The sequence below is a fragment of the Narcine bancroftii genome, chromosome 6 (genome assembly GCF_036971445.1).
Source record: "Narcine bancroftii isolate sNarBan1 chromosome 6, sNarBan1.hap1, whole genome shotgun sequence".
Lineage (NCBI taxonomy): Eukaryota > Metazoa > Chordata > Chondrichthyes > Torpediniformes > Narcinidae > Narcine > Narcine bancroftii.
In genome coordinates, this window is record NC_091474.1 from 64,703,709 (window position 1) to 64,723,744 (window position 20,036).

Genomic DNA, 20,036 nt, shown 5'->3' on the forward strand with positions numbered 1-20,036 from the left:
GAGGTAATGTATCTCGACCGAGCTGCCCAATAATGTTTTTTGGAGTCTGGCAATCTCAATCCGTCTAGACTATAGTCCCATGTTAATTTTTCCATAGAGACCCTTGGTACCTGACCCGAAACATTTTTAACACATTTTCTACAAGCCCACCAACTCCCACAGCTATGATGAATACACCTCTCTCTTCACACCCTGTCGCCTGTTAGGATTCCATTCCTTTCTGACAATTCCTCAGCTCCACCATATTTTCTCCCCAGGACGAGGTTTTCCATGCGAGATCACCTGAGATGCCCTCTTCCTTCAAAAGAATGTGGCTTCCCTATATTACCATCAACTTGTCCATCAGCCGTATTTACTTAACTGGCACATCAACCCTGGACCCATCTTCCCCCACACGGAACAAGGACAGAATTCCCCTTGTCCTCACCTACCAACCTGTTTCCATATCCACATATCACCCTTCACCATTTCTGCCACCTACTGATCCCACCACCAGATACAATTTCCTCTCTTCGCCTTCTGCAAGGACCACTCACTCCATGACTCCCTCATCCTCTCCTCTCTTCCCACCAATTGCCTCCTTGGTACCAATCTGTGACAAGAAATGTGACATTGCTTCACCACCATTCGGGGGCTCCTAACACTCCTTCCCGAGTGATGCACCCCTTCATTTGTAAATCTTCAGGGGTCATCAACAGCATCCAGAGCACCCACTGTGGTATCCTCTACATCGGACTGGCTGGATGCTCCTTCACTCTATCTGCTGCAATAACAGCTCAGTGGCAACCCATTTCAGTTCCACGCCCAATTCCCATGGCTATATGACTGTACATGGTCTCTGCCAGACTGAGACCATCCGCATATTGGATGAACAATGTCTCCTCATATTCCATCTGGGCACCCTCCAACCAGATGGCATTAACAAACTTCTCCAGTTTCCATTAGCCCGCACCCTCCCTCCTCCCTACCTCTGACTATCAACTTCCCCTATCCCCATCTCCTTTCCTCTAGCTTCGTTTCTTTCCCTTTCCTCCAGCTCTCCATTAACAGAACCACCTCCCACCACGATCAATTCTCACCTTTCCCCTCCATCCTCCTATCCATGTCCAATTATCCTTTTGCCTGTTGGCCTATGCTCTTCCCCCTGCTCTTTCTTCCCTCCACCCCAAGCCTTTTTATTCAGGCACCTGCCTGCTTTTTGCATCTATCTTAAAGAAGGGCTCTGGCCTGAAACATTGGTTATATATATTTAACTCTTATGGATGCGGTGTAACTGGCTGAGTTCCTCCAGCATTTTTGTGTTTTTACTACAATCACAGCATCTGTAGAGTTTCATGTTTTCCCCCTAACTTGTACTTTTTCTGGTATCAAACCCAAGGATTTCAATATTTCATCATGATACTTTGGATAAGACAGGTACACCAGACCAGTATTTCTGATTCTGTGGTCCACAGACCACTGACATTCCATGGAGATTTGTTATAGGTGGTCCATAGTAATGCAACCAAAACAAATATTATTGAAAGAATAAGTATTTTGTAAAACAAGGTTGTACCTTTGACAAAAAAAAATGTTCTCAAAAACAAATTCTTACCGAAGCTAAACAGAAATCCCAGTGGTCTGGAAAGGGGCTCACGCTTGTCGCCCTGCATCAGCTCCAATTGAGCAAAAAATAAAACTCAAGATTTCAGTCACAAACAATCCAGTCTACCTCCAGAAATATTTATCAAATCACACAAGACCTGAACTTTAACTTTACTCTAACATTGTGACAAAATTAAAGAAACATTGGTAAAGCAATCTTGTTGCATCAGTTTAAATTCCTAGTCTTCACATGTACCAAGGACCAAAATAGGTGGAGGAATGTGGGAGGGAGAGGCACTAAAGATGAAGAATTGGAAGAATATCACATTCCCATGTGCTGTAACATGAGAGGAAATTTATTAATCAATTAAAACACAATATAATTCAACTTGTAAAATGATTGGTTTTCAGAGACAATAATCACCAGAGAACAAAATTTGATCTGGGATACGCTACAGCAAGCAAAAATTCGAATGAACACAATTTAAGAGGTGTGCAGAAAGTAAAAATATATTTCTCTTCTTTGTTCACAATGCATATATCAACTTTCCTTAAACTAACAAGTGGTGAACAGCACTTCAATAAAATACTAACCAGAACTTGATTTCTGTTGCATTCAGATTTCCTTTGTGGGTATAATGGTGAAAAAGAGTGAGGAACTTCTCCAGGCAGTCAACTTTGACCTTAAAAAAAAAGCAGAATTCATACACTTTAACACAAGGAATTATATACTCAATGAACCTAAAATTTTCATTTTACCTCATCTTTACTTGAAGGAAATCGGTTATTATAACATGGAACTCAAATTAAGTACAAAACACTCAGAACATACTGGTCTTCAGGCCAAGTTCAAATGCAAAGGGTAAACGAAATAAAATAACATATGCAGATATACGTTAAAAGTAATATTGACAAATGTAACATGGTAGTGTGGTTTCTTCAGTTCCAGAGCAAAAGATATGGAAAGTAACATAGCCATCCAAAAAAAGTATAAATCTTCAACCTCAACTTCACATTTCTTGAATATTCAAAAGTCCAATGACCTCTGTTTACATGCTCAAGAACTGCATCGACTGCCATCCAAAAAATAGTTCTGATCACAACCTAAATTGATAAGATTAAATCAATTTTTGCTCAAGTTTTCTTAAAAATAATTTTAACAGTAAAATTCAATGACTGTCAGGACCTATAGAGTGACTGAACAACCTTTACATACTGACCTCTCCCTGGTGTGCCAGTGAGATGTGTCGAGTCTTAGGAACTGCTCTGGCTCCAGTGGCTGGAGGGATGGGAATGGCAGGACGTAGTAAGTCACGTGTCAGACTATGTACAAGGAATGATTAGAGGTGAGAATGATGAGTCAGTTGGGGATATTATGGGGAGGAATAAATGAGGGACACAAACCCAATCCAGACAGAAGGCCCTTTCATGCCAGAGGGAAAAGATAAACTTATCTTTCATGAAGCAGCCCTAAAAGGCTGCTCCCGTGTCACATTCATGTTGAGCGGTGCCTCACAGCGCCTTCAGGAGCTGGTGATGCAGTGCCACCCATCATAAATATGCGGTAGAGCAATGGCCGTAATCCCTATCCATAATCCCCCATGCAGCTAGAAGACGGCCATTGCTCTGCCTTTTTTTGAGCCACTGATGAGCAGCCTGGTGAGGTGCCAGAGCAGCTGGAGGAACTGTCACAGCCCCCACTGGCTGCCCCCTGATGGCCCCTGCCGTGATGGCCCTTGCCAGCCTGCCCCTGCCCTGAGGGGGTCATGAGTGGGAAGGGGTGAGTGGGTGAGAGAGGGGAGTTGCGGCTGATGGCATAATTGCAACATCATCAACCCACCCTTAGCCAGCCACTAAGGGCTGTACGTACATGTGAGGCGGCGGAGCACAGTGCTCCACTGATTATCGTTTGCTGAGAGGGATCGCAGTTGGGGCCTTGGAGACAGCCATGGCGCACTCAAAGAGGTAAATCTCCCGACACAAGGGCAGAGAATTTCCGCCTTTACAGTCAGGCTTTTTCACTGCATGAAAGGGCCTTGAGGCATGTACAAGGAGCAGCAATATTCAATCACAAGTACTCTGAAAGTACCATACAATGCATTAGAACAATATAAACTAACTTCCAATTGTACAAGCAAAGGAATGTTGCACAGGAAATATGTAATTTTATGTACATATTGAAGTATGTCTTAAGTTAACACTTGAGAGTAATATTAAATAAGTGCTACATGTTTGGAATGCTGTACTTCAATTGGTGTTAAATCAAATTGTTTATTCACGTAAGGATACAAGTGATGACATTAATTGAAAAAATATAATTTTTTCAAAATTTGTCTCATTTTATGTTCTTCCCCAAACTAATACTGAGTTGGCTCAAGTTCAAGTTCTTTATTTATATAGCACATCTTTTTCAACTTGTATTGACCAAAGTGCTGTACAAACCAAGCCAATCGATCAAACCAGAACAACTATTTACAGAACAACGGATTAAGACGTTGTAAATAGACCACAATTGCAGTGAATAGTGCAATGCTGTCAGAGGTTAGGAACATACAAACGATCTCAGACGCTAAACACTAACGACAGAAAGTACGTTTTTAACCTGAATTTAAAGCAGTTGAAGGAGAGGGATATTTTAATGGTCAGAGGAATGCTGTTAAACACTTTGGGGGTCGCAACCGTGAAGGTCTGGTCTCCCCTTTGTATGTGCCTAGTGCAAGAAACAGCTAGGTGTCCTGTGGTAGCTGACCTGAGCTGCTTGGAAAAGTGGAGTAGGATGTAAGCAGATCAGAGATATGGGGAGGGGAGCAAGATTGTTGAGGGCCTTGTATGTAAATAGCAGCAGCTTGAAGTCGATTGTGAGCCACACCGACAGCTACTGAAGAGAAGCCAGAATTGAGATGATATGGTCCCTCTTCTTGGCACCTGTCGGGACCCTAGTCACAGCATTCTGAACCGAGTGGAGACGGGTTAGGGAGGACCGGCTAATCCCAGTGTATAGAGAGTTAAGGGCATAAATAACCCCTTCGAGGTCCTTGAGTGAGAGGTATGGTTTTATTTTAACAATGGTGCGGAGCTGGAAAAAGCAGGCCTTCACCATGGCATTGACATGTTTGTCAAATTTGAAGGCAGGGTCAAATAACATCCCAAGGGATTTAACGTGGGGTTTAAGAAGAGTGGATAGATTACCTAGGGAGTCATATAACTTTTTGGAGAAATTAGGGGGACCGAATAGGATGATCTCAGATTTTGTCTCATTAAGTTGAACAAAGTTGTGGGCCATCCAGCTTTTTATAGTCTTCCAGACAGTTGGGGAGGTTGGTGATTTTTGACTGGTCATCCAGTTTTAGGGTGTTGTCGGTGTAACAGTGGAAGGAGATGTCATATGGCCGAGAGGCAGCATGTAAAGCAAGAAAAGAATGGGGTTAAGGATGGATCCTTGTGGAATCCCACAGGAGAGGGCAGCTGAGGCAGATGCGTAGTTTCCCCTGAAACCCCTGCCACACCACTGATGCCTGTTGGAGATGGTCTATCGACAGTGTTGAACGCTGCACTGAGGTCTAGGTGTACTAGAACAACAGAGCCACCCGAGTCCATGGTGAGGAGTAGGTTGTTGAATACCCTCAATAAGGCTGACTTCATGCTGTGGTGGGCTTTGTATCCTGACTGAAACTTTTCCATTATTTTATTTTGGTAAAGGTATAGAGATAGTTAAGTATTACTTTTTCAAGGACTTTGAAGAGGAAAGGAAGTTTTGAAACAGGTCATAATTTTTGGGGATAGAGGGGTCAAGGTTAGGTTTTTTCAGAAGGGGCTGAACCACTGCACATTTGAAGCAGGTCGGGACAGAGCCATAATTTTCCTATCAACATTCTCTTGACTTTCTCTTTGCCAAAACCTTTAATATTAATAGAACTATTAACCTCTACTTTAAATATAGCCAATGAGTCTCCACAGCCATAGATGGCAATGAATTTCACAGATTCATAACCCTATGACTAAAGAATGAGAATCATTCATTTTCATGAACATGTCCCAAAATGTGTTGTTTTGCAGCAGCATTACACTGCAAACATTGCTATAAATTACATTTCAAAAATAAATAGTGCAAGAAGATAGGAGAAAGTGAGGTAGTGTCTGTGATGCATTGTCCATTCAGAAATCTGACGGCAGAGGGGAAGGTGTCGTGCTGCTGGGTGCTCATCTTCAGACTCCTGTACCTGAATTTACAAGTGCAAACATTTTGTTAGGTGGTTCATACAAATGTTTGCACTGCGACGCTGCTGCAAAACAATGAATTTCATGGCAAGTTCATGACAATAAATTCTGCTTCTTTTTCCTGATAGTAGCAGTGTGACAAGGACATGGTCTGGGTGGAGGGGATCCTTGAGGATTGGGGCTGCTTTCTTAAGACACGGCCTCTTGTAGATGTTTTTGATGGAATGAAGACTGGTGCCCATGATGTTGCTGGCTCTCTGGAGTTCTTTCCTGCCATGTGCTTTGGCACCTCCAATCAGACAGTGATGAAATCAGATAGAATATACTGTAGAAGTTTGAGAGCCTTTGTGACATACCAAATCTCTTCAAATTCCTCACGAAGTATAGCCACTGGCACACTATCTTTGTGACTGCATCGACATGGAGGCCACAGGACAGATCCTTAGAGATGTCGACACCTAGAAATTTGAAGCCATGATCCTCTCCACTGCTGACCCCCTCGAAGAGGACTGGTTCGTGTTCTCCTGATTTCCTCCTAAAGTCCACAACCTTTGCTAAGGTTGAGTGCAAGGTAGTTGTTGTGACACCGCTCAATGAGCTGATCTATCTCCCTCCTATATACTTCCTCATTGCAGTCTGTGATTCCGCCAATGATCGTGATGTCATTAGTAAATTTGTAGATGGCATTTGAATTGTGTCTAGCCACATAGTCATGGGTGTATAGAAAGTAGAGCAACAGGTTAAGCACGCACCCTTGAGGTGAGCCTGTGCTTGTCAGTGAGGAGGAGCTTCCCTTTCATATTGACTGTAGTCTTCTGATGAAGAAGTTGCGGAGGCTCAAGTTTTGGAACTTGTTTACCAGCACTGAGGGAATAATGGTGTTGAAGGCTGCGCTGCAGTTAATAAAGAGTAGCTGGTGGTCCAGAGCTGAGTGGAGAGCCAGTGATACTCTATCTGCTGTGAAGCCATTGTCTTGGAAAGTGAATTTCAATGTGTCCAGATCTTTACTTAGATACTGTTAAGTCTGGCCATGACTAACCTCTAAAAGCATTTCATTACATAGATGCGAGTTCTACTGGGCAACCGTCACTGAGGTAGATCACTCTGCTCTGCTTGGCCACCGGGATCATTGATGCCCTTTTGAAGCAGGTGGGAACCTCTAACTTCAGTGATGAGAGATTGAATATGTCTGCGAGCACTCGACGAGTTGGTTAGCACAGATTTTTGGTCTCCTGCCAGGTATGCCATCGGGCCTGATGCCTTGAATGATGTACTGATGTCAACCTCAGAGACAATTACCACAGGGTCATCAGCCTCTGCAAGAAATTCTCATGGCATCGTTGAGTTCTCTTTCTCAAAGCAAGAAGTTCACCTCATCAGATAGTGAATTGTCACAGCCTTTTATAGTGTTTGGCCTCGCTTTGTCGGATGTAATGGCCTGCAATAGCTGGCGAGTATCTGACTCTCTCTTGCTTCCCTCGGAATTGCCTATGTTGTTGAAATAGCCTTCCGCACTTTGCACCTGGAATTCCTATAGAGATCTGGATCACTGGCCCTATGTTAGGTCTGCTTTGTTCATGAATGAGTGAGACAAACACCAGACTGAGTCGAAATCAGGGTTCTTTGTTCTTTATTACCGGATTGTAACACTTGCAACTAACAATGTTAGTTGGAGAATGCATTCTGCCGTTATCAGCAAAATGGTGATTTTTTTATACCCTTGGATACGTGCTTAGAACATCATCATATCATTACTTGTCCAATGACTAAAACTGTTGCTATCCTTTCCCTGCTAGCTTCCTGCCTCTCAATCCATCAATGTCTCTCTTATCTTGTAAGTACAAGGATGCATTCACATCTTGTTACAGCCCTGCACAGGGTAACTCCTTACACATTCCCATCTCATGAAGGTTAAAATTATATGTGTAACAATCTAATTCACAATCCCTCCTTCCCATCACATTCCCCTTCAGACTCCAGATCGATCTCAGCAACTTTCTCCGCCTCCTGTAATGTGAGATAGTCTTGCTCCACAGCCTGCACAGCTTGATATTTCGGAGGCAGTTCATCACGGTCAGCAAAGGCTCTCTCTATGGTCCTCGTGACCAGCGTTCGAATGCATGGAATACAACAACAGCCACAAGTGATAAAAATTGATACAGAAATGAACAAACCCAGCAAAAGTTGTCCTAACACCCTAACACCCTCAATCACACCCTCAGAAGATTGCAAATCTTCCGTTTCATCCATGCCTCCTAGTTGGGGAATTCCTGGTCATGTGCACACAGCCATACACTCGTCCACACAGGTCTTGATGATGAAACCTCTCATCTCTGTACTACACGGATGTCCTTTTATTCTGAAACTGATACTCTCCCACTACTGGAAACATCTTCTCCGTGTCCACTCTATTTTGCCCTTTCAATGCTCGGAATGTTTCAATGAGTTCCACCTCCAACGAATACAGGCCCAGAGCCATCAAATGTTCCTCACAAGTTACTCTCATCACTCGTAAATCTCCTTTGAACCCTCTCCAATGCCAGCGCATCCTTCCTTCGATATGGGGCCATAAACTACTCGCAATCATTCAAATGTGGTCTGACTAATACTTTGCAAATCCTCAGCATCACATTTTTGCCTTTATATTCGAGCCCTCTCAAAATGAATGCTAGGATTGCATTTTCCTTACCCCTGACTCAACATGCAAGTTAGCCTTTAGAGAATCCTGCGCTAGGTCTCCCAAGTCCCTTTGAACCTCCACTTTCTGAATTCTCTCTCCATTTACCAAACAGTTTACATCTTTATACTTTCTACCAAAGTGAGTAATCATACACTTCCTGACACTGTATTCCATCTGTCACTTCTTTACCTATCCAAGTCCCTTTCAAGACTCTCTATTTCCTCAACACTATCCACCTCTCCTTGTATCATCCACAAGCTTGGCCACAAAGCCATCAATCCAATAAACCAAGTCGTTTACATACAGCATGAAAAGTAGCATGACCACTGTGGACTCCAGTGACCATTAGTCACCAGCAGCCCATCAGAAAAGGCACCTTTCATTCCTACTCTTTGCCTTCTACTGAGTCTTACTTTTAAAATTCCCCCCACCCCCCATGGCATTTTGTGAGCATCTTCACTAGACACACTAACAATTGAGGGCAGCTCACCATTACCTTAAAGACAATGGGGGATGGACAATGAACATTGCTCTTGTCAGCAACATACAGATCCTGAAAATGAAGACATTTTAAAAAAATGCAATCAATGCCATATCACCCTAACCAATACTATTCTTTCACAGAAGAATCGAATAATTTGGAAATTTATCATTTATATTATCTTTCATTTTAGTGATTGTATCATTTATATTGAAACTTCATGATTAATCAAGTCACTGCAGCGGAAATCTCAGTCATACACCAATTATAACTAATCTCAGTCACAAGGAGAAAAATATTAATTCTATACTTAATAACTTGCTATTTATAAAAATCTGCAATGTCCCTAAATAGCTAGTGCTGTCACAATCTTAATTTTACTTTTACCAGTGGAATTTTAAACAGAAATTCATTAAACACTGTGGCAATTAATGATTTAATCCTGTTTTTCTGTTGCAAATGGAACACACGTGTAACTTTCTTTGAAATATTTTTAAGATGAATCAAAGACTTCTATTTCCTTAGCTACTTTCTCTTGATAAACTTTTTACACCTGGTTTCTTTTCAAGCCTTTCTTCACGTTGCTCTGAACCAGCTACAAAGTGCATAATTAAGAACATAAGAAATAGATGCAGGAGTCAGCCATCCAGCCCATCGAGCTTGCTCCACCATTCAGTAAGATAATGGCTGATCTGATCATTGACCCAACTCCACCTACCTGCCTTTTCCCCATATCCCTTAACTCCCCTTTTAAATAAAAATCTATCTAACGAAACCTTAATTATGTTTTATGAATTAGCCTCAACCACTTCCCTGGACAGAGAATTTCACAGATTCACTACCCTCTGAAGAAAACAGTCTTTCCTCATCTCCGTCTTAAATCTACTCCTCTGAATCTTGAGGTTGTGTCCCCAAGTTCTGGTCTCACCTCCCTTTCATAATTTTATATGTTTCTATAAGATCTCCTGTCATTCTTCTGAATTCGAGTCAGTATAATCCCAGGTGATTTAGTCTCTCCTCGTAGATCAACCCCCTCATCTCTGGGATCAACCTGGTGAACCTCCTCTGGACTGCCTCCAAGGCCAGTAAATCCTTCCTCAAGGACGGAGACCAGAACTGCACACAGTACTCCAGGTGCGACCTCACCAGGACCTTGTATAGTTGCAGCATGACCTCCCTGCTCCTGAATTCAATTCCTCTAGCGATGAAGGCCAACATTCCATTTGCCTTCTTAATAACCTGTTGTACCTGCAACTCAACTTTTTGCGATTCATGCACAATCACTCCCAAGATCTTCTGCACCACAACATGCTGCAGTTTTTCACGATTTAAATAATAATCTGCTCTTTTATTTTTCCTACCCAAGTGGATGACCTCACATTTACTAACGTTGTACTCTATCTGCCAGACCTTTGCCCACTCACCTAACTATATCCTTCTGCAGCCTCTCCACATCCTCTGTACAATTTGCTTTTCCACTCAATTTAGTATCATCTATTACTCAACACTCTGTCCCTTCTTCCAAATCATCAATGTAAATGATGAACAGCTGAGGGCCCAGCACTGACCCCTGTGGCAAACAATATACATCAATATTAAATACCCACCATTATCCTCCACTCTAACATGCATCTAGTTCGTGACCTAAAACACTCGTGCACTGTTTTACTTGGGACTGACATGCAATCTCATTAATCTCTGGGGAAAATCACATCCAGAAAGGCTGTATCTCACGTCACGTTCTCACAGTATAGTCTCCCCGTTGCTGTCGTTAATAAAGCCCTTATCTGCATCTCTCACACTTCTGCTCTCAAACCATCCTCCTCTAGACACTTTCCACCTCACTAGCCTATGCATGTGATACACCATCCACTGGCATTTATGCCAACTTCAAGATCCCACCATCAGCCACATCTTTCCCTCCTCAACTGCTTTTCACAATGCTGTGTCTCTCTGAACTCCATGGCCGACTCTTTCCTCTATACCCATTCTTTCATACCTTTTTCAACTTTCTACTGTAACTGCAGAAAGTGCAAAACTTGTCTGAACTTATTTTTAATCAACTCCATGCAGAGCCATAAACAGACCTTCCAGATAAGGCAGAATTTTGCATGCATAACATCCAACCTTATCTACTGCATTCAGTGCACTTTCTGTGGCTTCTAAACCAGTTGGCGCAACATCCTTCGTCAAAGGGCCTGTACTATGCTGTAATGTTTTTAAAAAATCTGAGACCTAATGCAAATTGGGTGAATGCTTCACTGAACACATATGCTCTTCTATAGGGTGAAACCAGAACTCTCAGTTGCTAGCCATTTTAACTCCCCTCACCATTCCAGAGACATGGCTGTCCTCAGCTTCTTCCATTGCCAAAGTGAGACTATACATAAACTTGAAAAACAACACATTATATTCTTCCTGAACAGCCTTAAACCCCACAACGCAAACATTTAATTTTCTAATTTTAGATAACCCTCACCTCTTGTTTCCATTTATTTCCATCTCTCTTTCACCTGTTCCCATTCCAACATTTATTTTTAACCTTCACTTCCATTGATCCTCCCCTACCCATCTCTCCCACCTTCTTCTAGCCAGTGCCCTTTGCCTCTTCAATCTTCCCTTGATATACAATATCCCTACCCATTTTAATCTCAAGAAAGGGACCCAACCCAAAAAGTTCTTGGTGGAAGTTACCTGACCCCTAAATACATCCTACTTTCTTTTGCTTACTCAAGATTCCAGCATGTGCCTTTTTTGTGCTTCCCTTATAAATCTGGGAGACATTGGCCTGGAATACAACATTGTCAGAGTTGCTTATCCTGTCAGTCAATTTGGAAGATTTTGAAGAGCAACACTGATAATATCACTCCAGTGCTTTAGGTCATGTTCAGATAATCCAGGTCTCAGAAGCACACAGGACATGGATCATGGCACCGACTAGAAGGACCAAATAGCTTGTTTTCTGTGCTGTAGTGTTCTATGGTTCCTGATAGACCAAGTCTCAATTTTCAGACACAGTTTTACACTGGCAGCCAAAGGATGTCCTAGTGCTTTTAATGCAATAATTAATTTAATAATTTATGCCTGCCTTCACTGCAAGATGGAAGATGGCAAGAATGGGAAGCTATCAGTGTTTTCCTATTTCTTTGTAAATCTTTATGGTTGGACTGTGATGTTGCACAGTAGGATATATAGGGAGATAACCTTTTGGTTTGCAGTGAAAGGTCAGTTTTTTTGATGTGTTTCAGTGAACAAGTTGATGCTGAGTAGGAGCTGTTCCCAAAGGTGCACCAATGCAAATTCACCTGCATTTTGTCACCTGACTGACTGGCATTGGGGTGTCTTGGTTCTGGATAGGAGGCAACATAAGGAAATACTCTCATATTTGTGCTGTCGGTTAATTCTAGTCCAGCAGGGTTTTTGGGGTTAAACTGGAAAGTGCTGGAGAATCACAGCAGTTCACATAGCATCGAAAGGATGCAAAGGGTAACTAACATTTCAGGCCTGAGCCCTTCGTCAAGGTATTGGGAGCAACACAGCAAGAAAGGTGAAGAAATGTGCTGGGGTGATGACACATGCTTGCTTGACACAAGTTTGAACTGATGATCTGTTGTAGGTTAAATATTAAGATTGAAGTCATTGCAACCCCGCTGTTGGGACTGTTGAAGACAAGATGATGGGAGTTACAGAGCAGATTTAACAATGTTTAGACCAGTTATCATGTGGGTGACATGAACATCCTTAGAGTCCTTTGTTCAGAAGATGATACAGATGACAATACTTAGATTAAGGAGTCCAGCCATGAGTTCTTGTGGCTGGGAAGAAATGTGGCTGAGAGTGGGCAGAAGTGTGGTCAGAAATGTGAAAGGGTCCATACCAACCAAAAAAGGTTCATTGCTGAGGGAACAGTTCTCAAAGGCACCTGGAGAGTGTACCATCTGAACTAACTTTACGAGCAAATGAGTAGCTTAAGGAAAGAATCACCTGAGATTGGGATAATACATTCATAATAAAAACAACATAGGTAGAAGCATCTCTGCTACCTTAGAGGTGGTTCATTATGCAAGTCAGTAAAAGAAGTTTAAGTTAATGTTTCAATTAAAAGAAATGTTAAAACTAAGTAAATTAACCCTGGAAGATAGAATAAAAGCCTCAGAGAACATAAGAAAATAAGAAATAGAGTTAAGAAAGCACGAGACTCCTTGTACCTGTTCTGGCATTTCGCTGAGTGTCATTTTTCCTGCACCAACCCCATATCCCTGGATTTCCTTAATTTCTGAAAATCTCAGTCTTCAACATACCTCAAATACCTCCACGTGAGGAGGTATTTGAAAAGAAAACATTTCCTTTTATCTCAATTCTGATCAGACCACCAGTGCTTTTGAAAGCATGGTCCAGGATTCTGAATGCATCAGCCAGAGAAAACACTGCCTTTATGGTAGATGCAATAATTTTGTAGGTTTCAACATTGGAACAGTTACATTGTTCACCACAAATGATAAACGTTAGGCAAAACAGAAACAATGGAGTGATGGCTGAGTCAAATGATGTCTCAAGAATAACTTAGACATCCAAATCAAGTCCAAGTTCTTTACTTCTTATATTACTTAGAAGAAAGATCTCTGGATTTGTTGGTATGTTGCTTTTTGTGATTTTATTTAAAACCTGATTTCGATCTTCCCAAAACTTTTCCACTTTCTCACATGCCCAAATTCCATGTACTGTTGTTCCCGTTTCCTTCTTACAGCGAAAACATCTGTCTGATACTGTTGGGTCATGGGCTGAAAGGGCCTGATACCGTACTGCATGCCTACATTTTTAAAAAAATTAAAGTGCATTATAAAAAAATTGATTAAAAAAAACACAAGCAGAATCAGATCTTCCACCACAAAACAGAGATTAAACAACTGCTGCTTGTGCTAAGATAATGTGACACAACCAGATAAAATGCTTTATGGGCCACAAATGCACTGTAAGATTTGGCAACCACTCCACACATGGACTTTAAGCTCTCTATAAAGTCTTGTGTAAAGTTCTTGACAGACTAGTCTATATTCTTGATACTAAAGAATAACAACTAGACCACTATACTAAACAAAGGGTTCCCAAATATTTAAATATGCATGGGCATTAGCCCCCAGTGAAATGATTACAAAATTGTCCCATGACAAATTTTCAATGCACCATCCTTGTTCCTACTTTGGCTGGAGGTTATTTACCTCTTGTACCATTATGCTGCACTGTAATCAATCACAGCCCTGACAAATGTGCTGGTGGCATGAAATTAACATTTCATTTGTGTTCATTTTCTCTTTATTTGCTGTTCCTCCATTGCCCAACTAGATTGCCGTTAATGGATATCAGAAAGGATAACCACGTAGTGTAGGATTTTTGGCAGGCAATAAAAAGTACATGATTACAACTATTTACTACTTGTAATTCAAAGGAAAAAGTAGGTTGTGGAAGGCATGATGCAAGGAGGAAGATTAGATGGAGGTACGAGCATACAGCCTTAGCAAATGGCATTCTAATTGAAGCCATTTTCACAGTTGAATAATAACCTTTGTTGGGAGAGGTGCGGGCTGCCGCTGTTGACATAAGTGAAGTTACATACAGGGGTAATAGCATGCATGCACGGGTGTGTTAAGAGTCAGTATATGGATGATGGAGCTCAGATCAGGAGGAGGAGTGAGAGTGTCAGGATCATGCATGTGGCAATGAGCCAATAAGTAGGTCAAAGGAGTTTAGGTGGGTGGTGTTTGGGGGGGGGGGGGGGGGGGAGTTGAAGAATGCAATGTTGTGTCTAGTGAATAATAAAAAGAAAGTCAACTTCAAGGTGTGCTGAAATAAACAAGTGAGTGTATTCTTTATTTGTTTACAAGCTGTGGTAAATCAGTGCTGTTACAAGTGGTGACCCCGAAGTGATCGAACATACAACCTTCTTATCTGGAGTCAGATGCGCTACTGTTGCGCCAAGGTTATCGCCGGATCATTTCTGGTCTCCATCTTCAAGATGTGACCCTGGATGAAAAGTTAGTCCGCAATTTTTCCTTAGGAAGGCCAAGGCCTTTTGTGGCAGTGGCAATGAGGCAGGAGATTTTTGAGTCTCTTCACAATCTATCACATCCTGGAAGAAGAGCAACAATCAAACTAGTTACGGAATGTTTTATCTGGCCTCGTTAAATGAGATATATGGGCATGGACCTGCCTGCTGTGTCAATGCTCTAAAGCACACATGTCAAACTCAGGCCCGCGGACCAAATTTGGCCCGTGATATAATTATACTTGGCCTGCAAGATCATATCAAATATGTATTAGAGCTGGCCCGCTGGCCGCCGCGCCAGTATAGCGCATGCACAGCTCATACTACAAATCCCAGAATGCTTTGCAAATGCGTTGGTGCCAGCCCGTCAGACCGCTAATCGCCCCCACCTCCTCTCTTTACTTTCATTAGCATCTGCCACCTGTCGCCGAACTCACATGTAATAAACCCCTTACGAAAAATGACCAAACGAAAGACAGAAAACAGGACCTTTCAAGACAGGTGGGAGGCAAATTCTGACCCCAGAGTTTGATGAACTTGCATCCAAGAAGAGATGCCAAGTATCTGGTTTAGACCCAGGTGCATCAGAGTAAATCACAGTGTAGCAAGCTAAGCTTGGATTCATATTTTCTTTGGTTAACTTTGGACTGTTCATAGTTGAAAGATTGGATTTTCATTGAAGCAAGTTGTTATTTTGTTGATTTGTGAAAAAAATACATTTAAAAGGAGCTTAAAGGCTATAGAGAAATATTATTTATTGAATATTTTATTTCTCATTTGTTAATTCTTCTTCTGGAAAGAGTTTAACCAAAACTATTATTAAACATTTATTTTAATAAGAAAAAGTTTAACATTACATATGTTGAAAGAAGAGAAAACATGCAGATGTTGTTGAAAATTTTCAATAAATATTTAGTTTGGCCCACGACTTAGTCCAAGTTTTTAATTTTGGCCCTCTGTGAATTTGAGTTTGACACCCCTGCTCTAAAGTATGCAGACACACGAAATCCAAGGTGGGGATTTTATTGTTCCGGATTCTTGGTTTCAGCTCATGCACCGACACGTGATAGGCTTTTTTATTTCTTGCTCATTAATTCCTTGAACAATTTCCTTTCTTTTTTGGAATAGGCAGATTTGACCCAAGGTATTAACCAGAATGATCTGGGCACACAAGAAATAATAATACTAGCATGAAACAATTTGTGGATGAACTCAACTTGTCAAGCAGCATCAAGGAGAGAAAAAGAATTACCAACATTTTGGGTTGGAACCTTTCAATTTTTTTTCTCTGACTTGTTTTTTTCTCCATATTCCAGCTCTGCAGTCTCTTGTATCTCCAATAATACTAGTACAGCTTTTTACTCAAAATAAGTATTCTTTTTAGAAACAGCTTATTAAAATAAATTACAAGTTGAATAACCCTTGTTATTCTTCTCTGTATCATTATGCACATTAATACTGAACTACATGTGATAAGATCTTTAGTGCAACATTCAGTTATTTCTTAGACCCCTCCATTTTGTGGCCATGAATTCACTGGCATAAGTGGTCTTGTATCACTTCACCCAGGTAATCAAATATCTCCGGACTATACAAATAGACAGAGTGTAACCTCCAGATTCTTCAAGTACCCTCAGTTTTTAATATTCCAGCTGGAAATTACCTGAATAAACAATGGGGAAAGAACAACAATGGATGATTTTAATATTATTTTTAACCACTGTAACACTACCATTGTCCAAACTCAACACTGCAGTTTAAACCATGACCTACATTCACTTTTCAGCTCAGTTACAAGCTCCCTTATGATTACAAAGCAGAGGTGGAGCTAAATGTTGTCTAAACAATTCCAAAGCACCTTGTGCTCATCAGTACAAATATAACCTGACCTCATTAAAGCATGTCAAACTAGCCTCAAACGATACATAAATTGGATAAGATTATGTTTTCACTTCATATGAATACAATACGCAACTGAATAATTTACTTTTCCAACGCATCTTCAAAAGCTAAATAATTAAAATCATGAAACAAAACACTCAATCAAAAGAGATTATATGTGAATTGGAATCACATCCTTAACCATACACTAAAAAAAATAATTTAAACAGTAAAGGATAAACAAATTTAGTTATTAAACTGTCCAGAAATAAAGATATCTGGCCACTATAATACTTCAAAGCTACATTCAAGAAATGGGTCAACTCTTTTTAAATTGAATTTTCCTCCACAGTATTGTAAGGAATCACACCTTTTCAATAAAGTTCCTAATTTCATGGTTTTAAATTAAACCAAAGTCGGGGGGGGGGGGGTGGTGGGGGGAAGAAGAGAGAATCAGTCATTCATAGGAATGTGGAGTCTAATTGGCAATGCCTACATTTCTTGGGCATTTCTATTTTCTCTTGAATTGAATGGTTTTCAGCACAGAAAGAACAGTCTCAGTATTTCTTACAGTTCATGTCGAATAACTAGATGCTATATGCCTCAATGACCATCCACCAGTAAGTAGCACTCACATCGACAGTGATGAAGCAAAGTGTTTTGAGAGGCTGGTGATGAAGCAGAGCAGTAATATGGATTCATTCCCGTTGGCCAATTGTAGTAACAGGTCTACTGTTCTACACAAAGCCCTGAAACACCTGGACAGCAAAGGTACATTGATCGACTACAGTTCGGCATTTAACACAATCATCCCCTCAAAACTGGTAAGCAAACTCTAAGAACTGGGAGTTAACACTTCACTGGGTAATTGGATCATGAATTTCCTCACCTCCAGATTACAATCAGTAAGGTTTGGTAAGGGAGGAGTCACGTGATGAAGTAGTGGCCGGACGGTGAACTCCAGCCCTCTCCAGAAAAGTCGGAAAAAATAAAGGAAAACACAAAGTAAGAGAGGACAACAAAGGGCGAAAAATCTTTATTTATCCAGATATAAGTTTTGAACTCCTGAAGAAGAGAAAGGAGTTCAATACAGCAAAGGCGATTTTATGGAAGAAAGGGTATAAATAAAGCATCTAGTGGTATTGAAAATATTCATTCCAGGACAGCAAAACAGACTATTCTCGGATCCAGAGGAAGCACGAAAATTTGCAGAACAATTACAAAATAGACTGAGAGATGAAGACGTGTAACGAGAGTACAAAAGACTGCGAACTAAAAAGACACATAAGTTTTGAACTCCTGAAGAAGAGGAAGGAGTTCAATACAGCAAAAACGATCTTATGGAAAAAGACTATTCTCGGATCCAGAGGAAGCAAGGAAATTTGCAGAACAACTACAAAACAAGCAGAGAGATGAAGACATGTAATAAGAGTAAAAATGACCACGATCTATATGTATGTGGGTAAAGAGGTATATGTGTGTATATATATAGTGTCCACACATGAATGTATCTGTATTTAGAGGAAAATATATAGAGTACAGACAAGAATTAATAAGGGAAGGAAATGGAATAGAGGGAATAAGGAGGGAATTAAAAGAGAATTAAAATGAAAATTGAAATCTTTTCTGGGGAGGCTGGGTGGGGAGGAGTTATGGTCACTGCAAAATCAGCTGATGCTTGCAAGTGAATTCGCAAATCCAAATGGAGAGGGGAGATGTGGTTGTCCGACAAGGGATAAAGGACAACTCAGGAGGGGAAGGGGAGATTGGGGCTAACGAAGTTTTAAATAGGAGAATAAGGAAAATGTTTGATGTTCTAAGAATGTTGTCTTATAAAGTGTTCAAAACAAGAAAACAGAAATGGATAAGAAGGAAAGGTAATGATGGAGAAACGGAAAGGGAAGATAAACAAAGTATAAAATGGCTACGTTGAACTATATGACTTTAAATATTAATGGAATACATAACCAAATTAAAAGGAAGAAACTGCTAAATTTACTGAAAAAAGAAAAAATTGATATAGCATTTGTGCAAGAAACACATTTAACTGAATTGGAGCACAAGAAATTAAAGAGAGATTGGGTAGGACACGTAACAGCAGCGTCGTATAATTCAAAAGCAAGAGGAGTAGCTACATTAATTAGTAAAAATGTGCCATTTAAAATAGAAGAGGAAATAATAGATCCAGCAGGGAGATATGTAATGATAAAATGTCAGATATATTCGGAGTTTTGGAATCTACTCAATGTATATTCACCTAATGAAGAAGATCAAAAGTTTATGCAAGATATCTTTGAAGATAGCAGATACGCAAGGGAACATATTAATAGGAGGGGATTTCAACCTGAATTTGGATTCAAATATGGACAAAACTGGGAAAAAAATTAACAGAAAGAACAAAGTAACCAAATTTATAATTAAATCGATGGAAGAAATGCAACTTTTGGATATATGGAGGAAACAACACCCAAAGGAAAAGGAATATTCATATTACTCGGCTAGACATAAAACATACTCAAGAATAGACCTATTTTTTTTATCAGCTCATATGCAAGATAGAGTAAGAAAAACAGAATATAAAGCTAGAATATTATCGGACCATTCACCCTTAATATTGACAGTAAAGTTAGAGGACATCCCTCCAAGAATGTATAGATGGAGATTAAACCCCATGTTACTTAAAAGGCAGGATTTTAGAGAATTTATTGAAAGACAAATTAAAATGTATTTTGAAAAAAATACGAAATCAGTGAAAGATAAGTTTATACTATGGGATGCAATGAAAGCATTCATTAGAGGGCAAATAATAAGTTATGTAGCCAAGATGAAAAAGGACTATAATCAGGAAACAGAGCAGTTGGAAAGGGAAATAGTAAAGATAGAAAAAGAATTAGCAATGAAGGAAGATACAACTAAAAGAAGAGAATTGGCAGATAAAAAATTAAAATATGAAACACTACAAACATATAAGGTGGAGAAGAATATAATGAAGACAAAACAGAAATATTAGGAACTAGGTGAAAAAACGCACAAAATTCTAGCATGGCAGCTTAAGACAGAACAAGCTAAGAAAATGGTATTGGCATCAAGGAAAAAAGACAAACAAATTACATATAATCCAAAAGAAATCAAGGAAAACTTTAGAGAAT

At 40.3% G+C, this 20,036-nt stretch overlaps 1 protein-coding gene across 6 annotated transcripts in view; it reads right to left on the bottom strand.

Moving 5' to 3' along the window:
• Nucleotides 1–20,036, bottom strand: part of lyst (lysosomal trafficking regulator) — a 344,523-nt gene that overhangs the window by 265,900 nt on the left and 58,587 nt on the right. For 5 of the 6 annotated variants that reach the window (XM_069885166.1, XM_069885165.1, XM_069885164.1 and 2 more), the window contains exon 2: nucleotides 2,179–2,267. In XM_069885166.1, the coding sequence (XP_069741267.1) occupies nucleotides 2,179–2,267 (89 nt within the window). Of the gene's footprint in view, nucleotides 1–2,178; nucleotides 2,268–2,804; nucleotides 2,872–20,036 lie in introns of those variants that run through there. The other variant, XM_069885169.1, reaches the window with a different exon arrangement.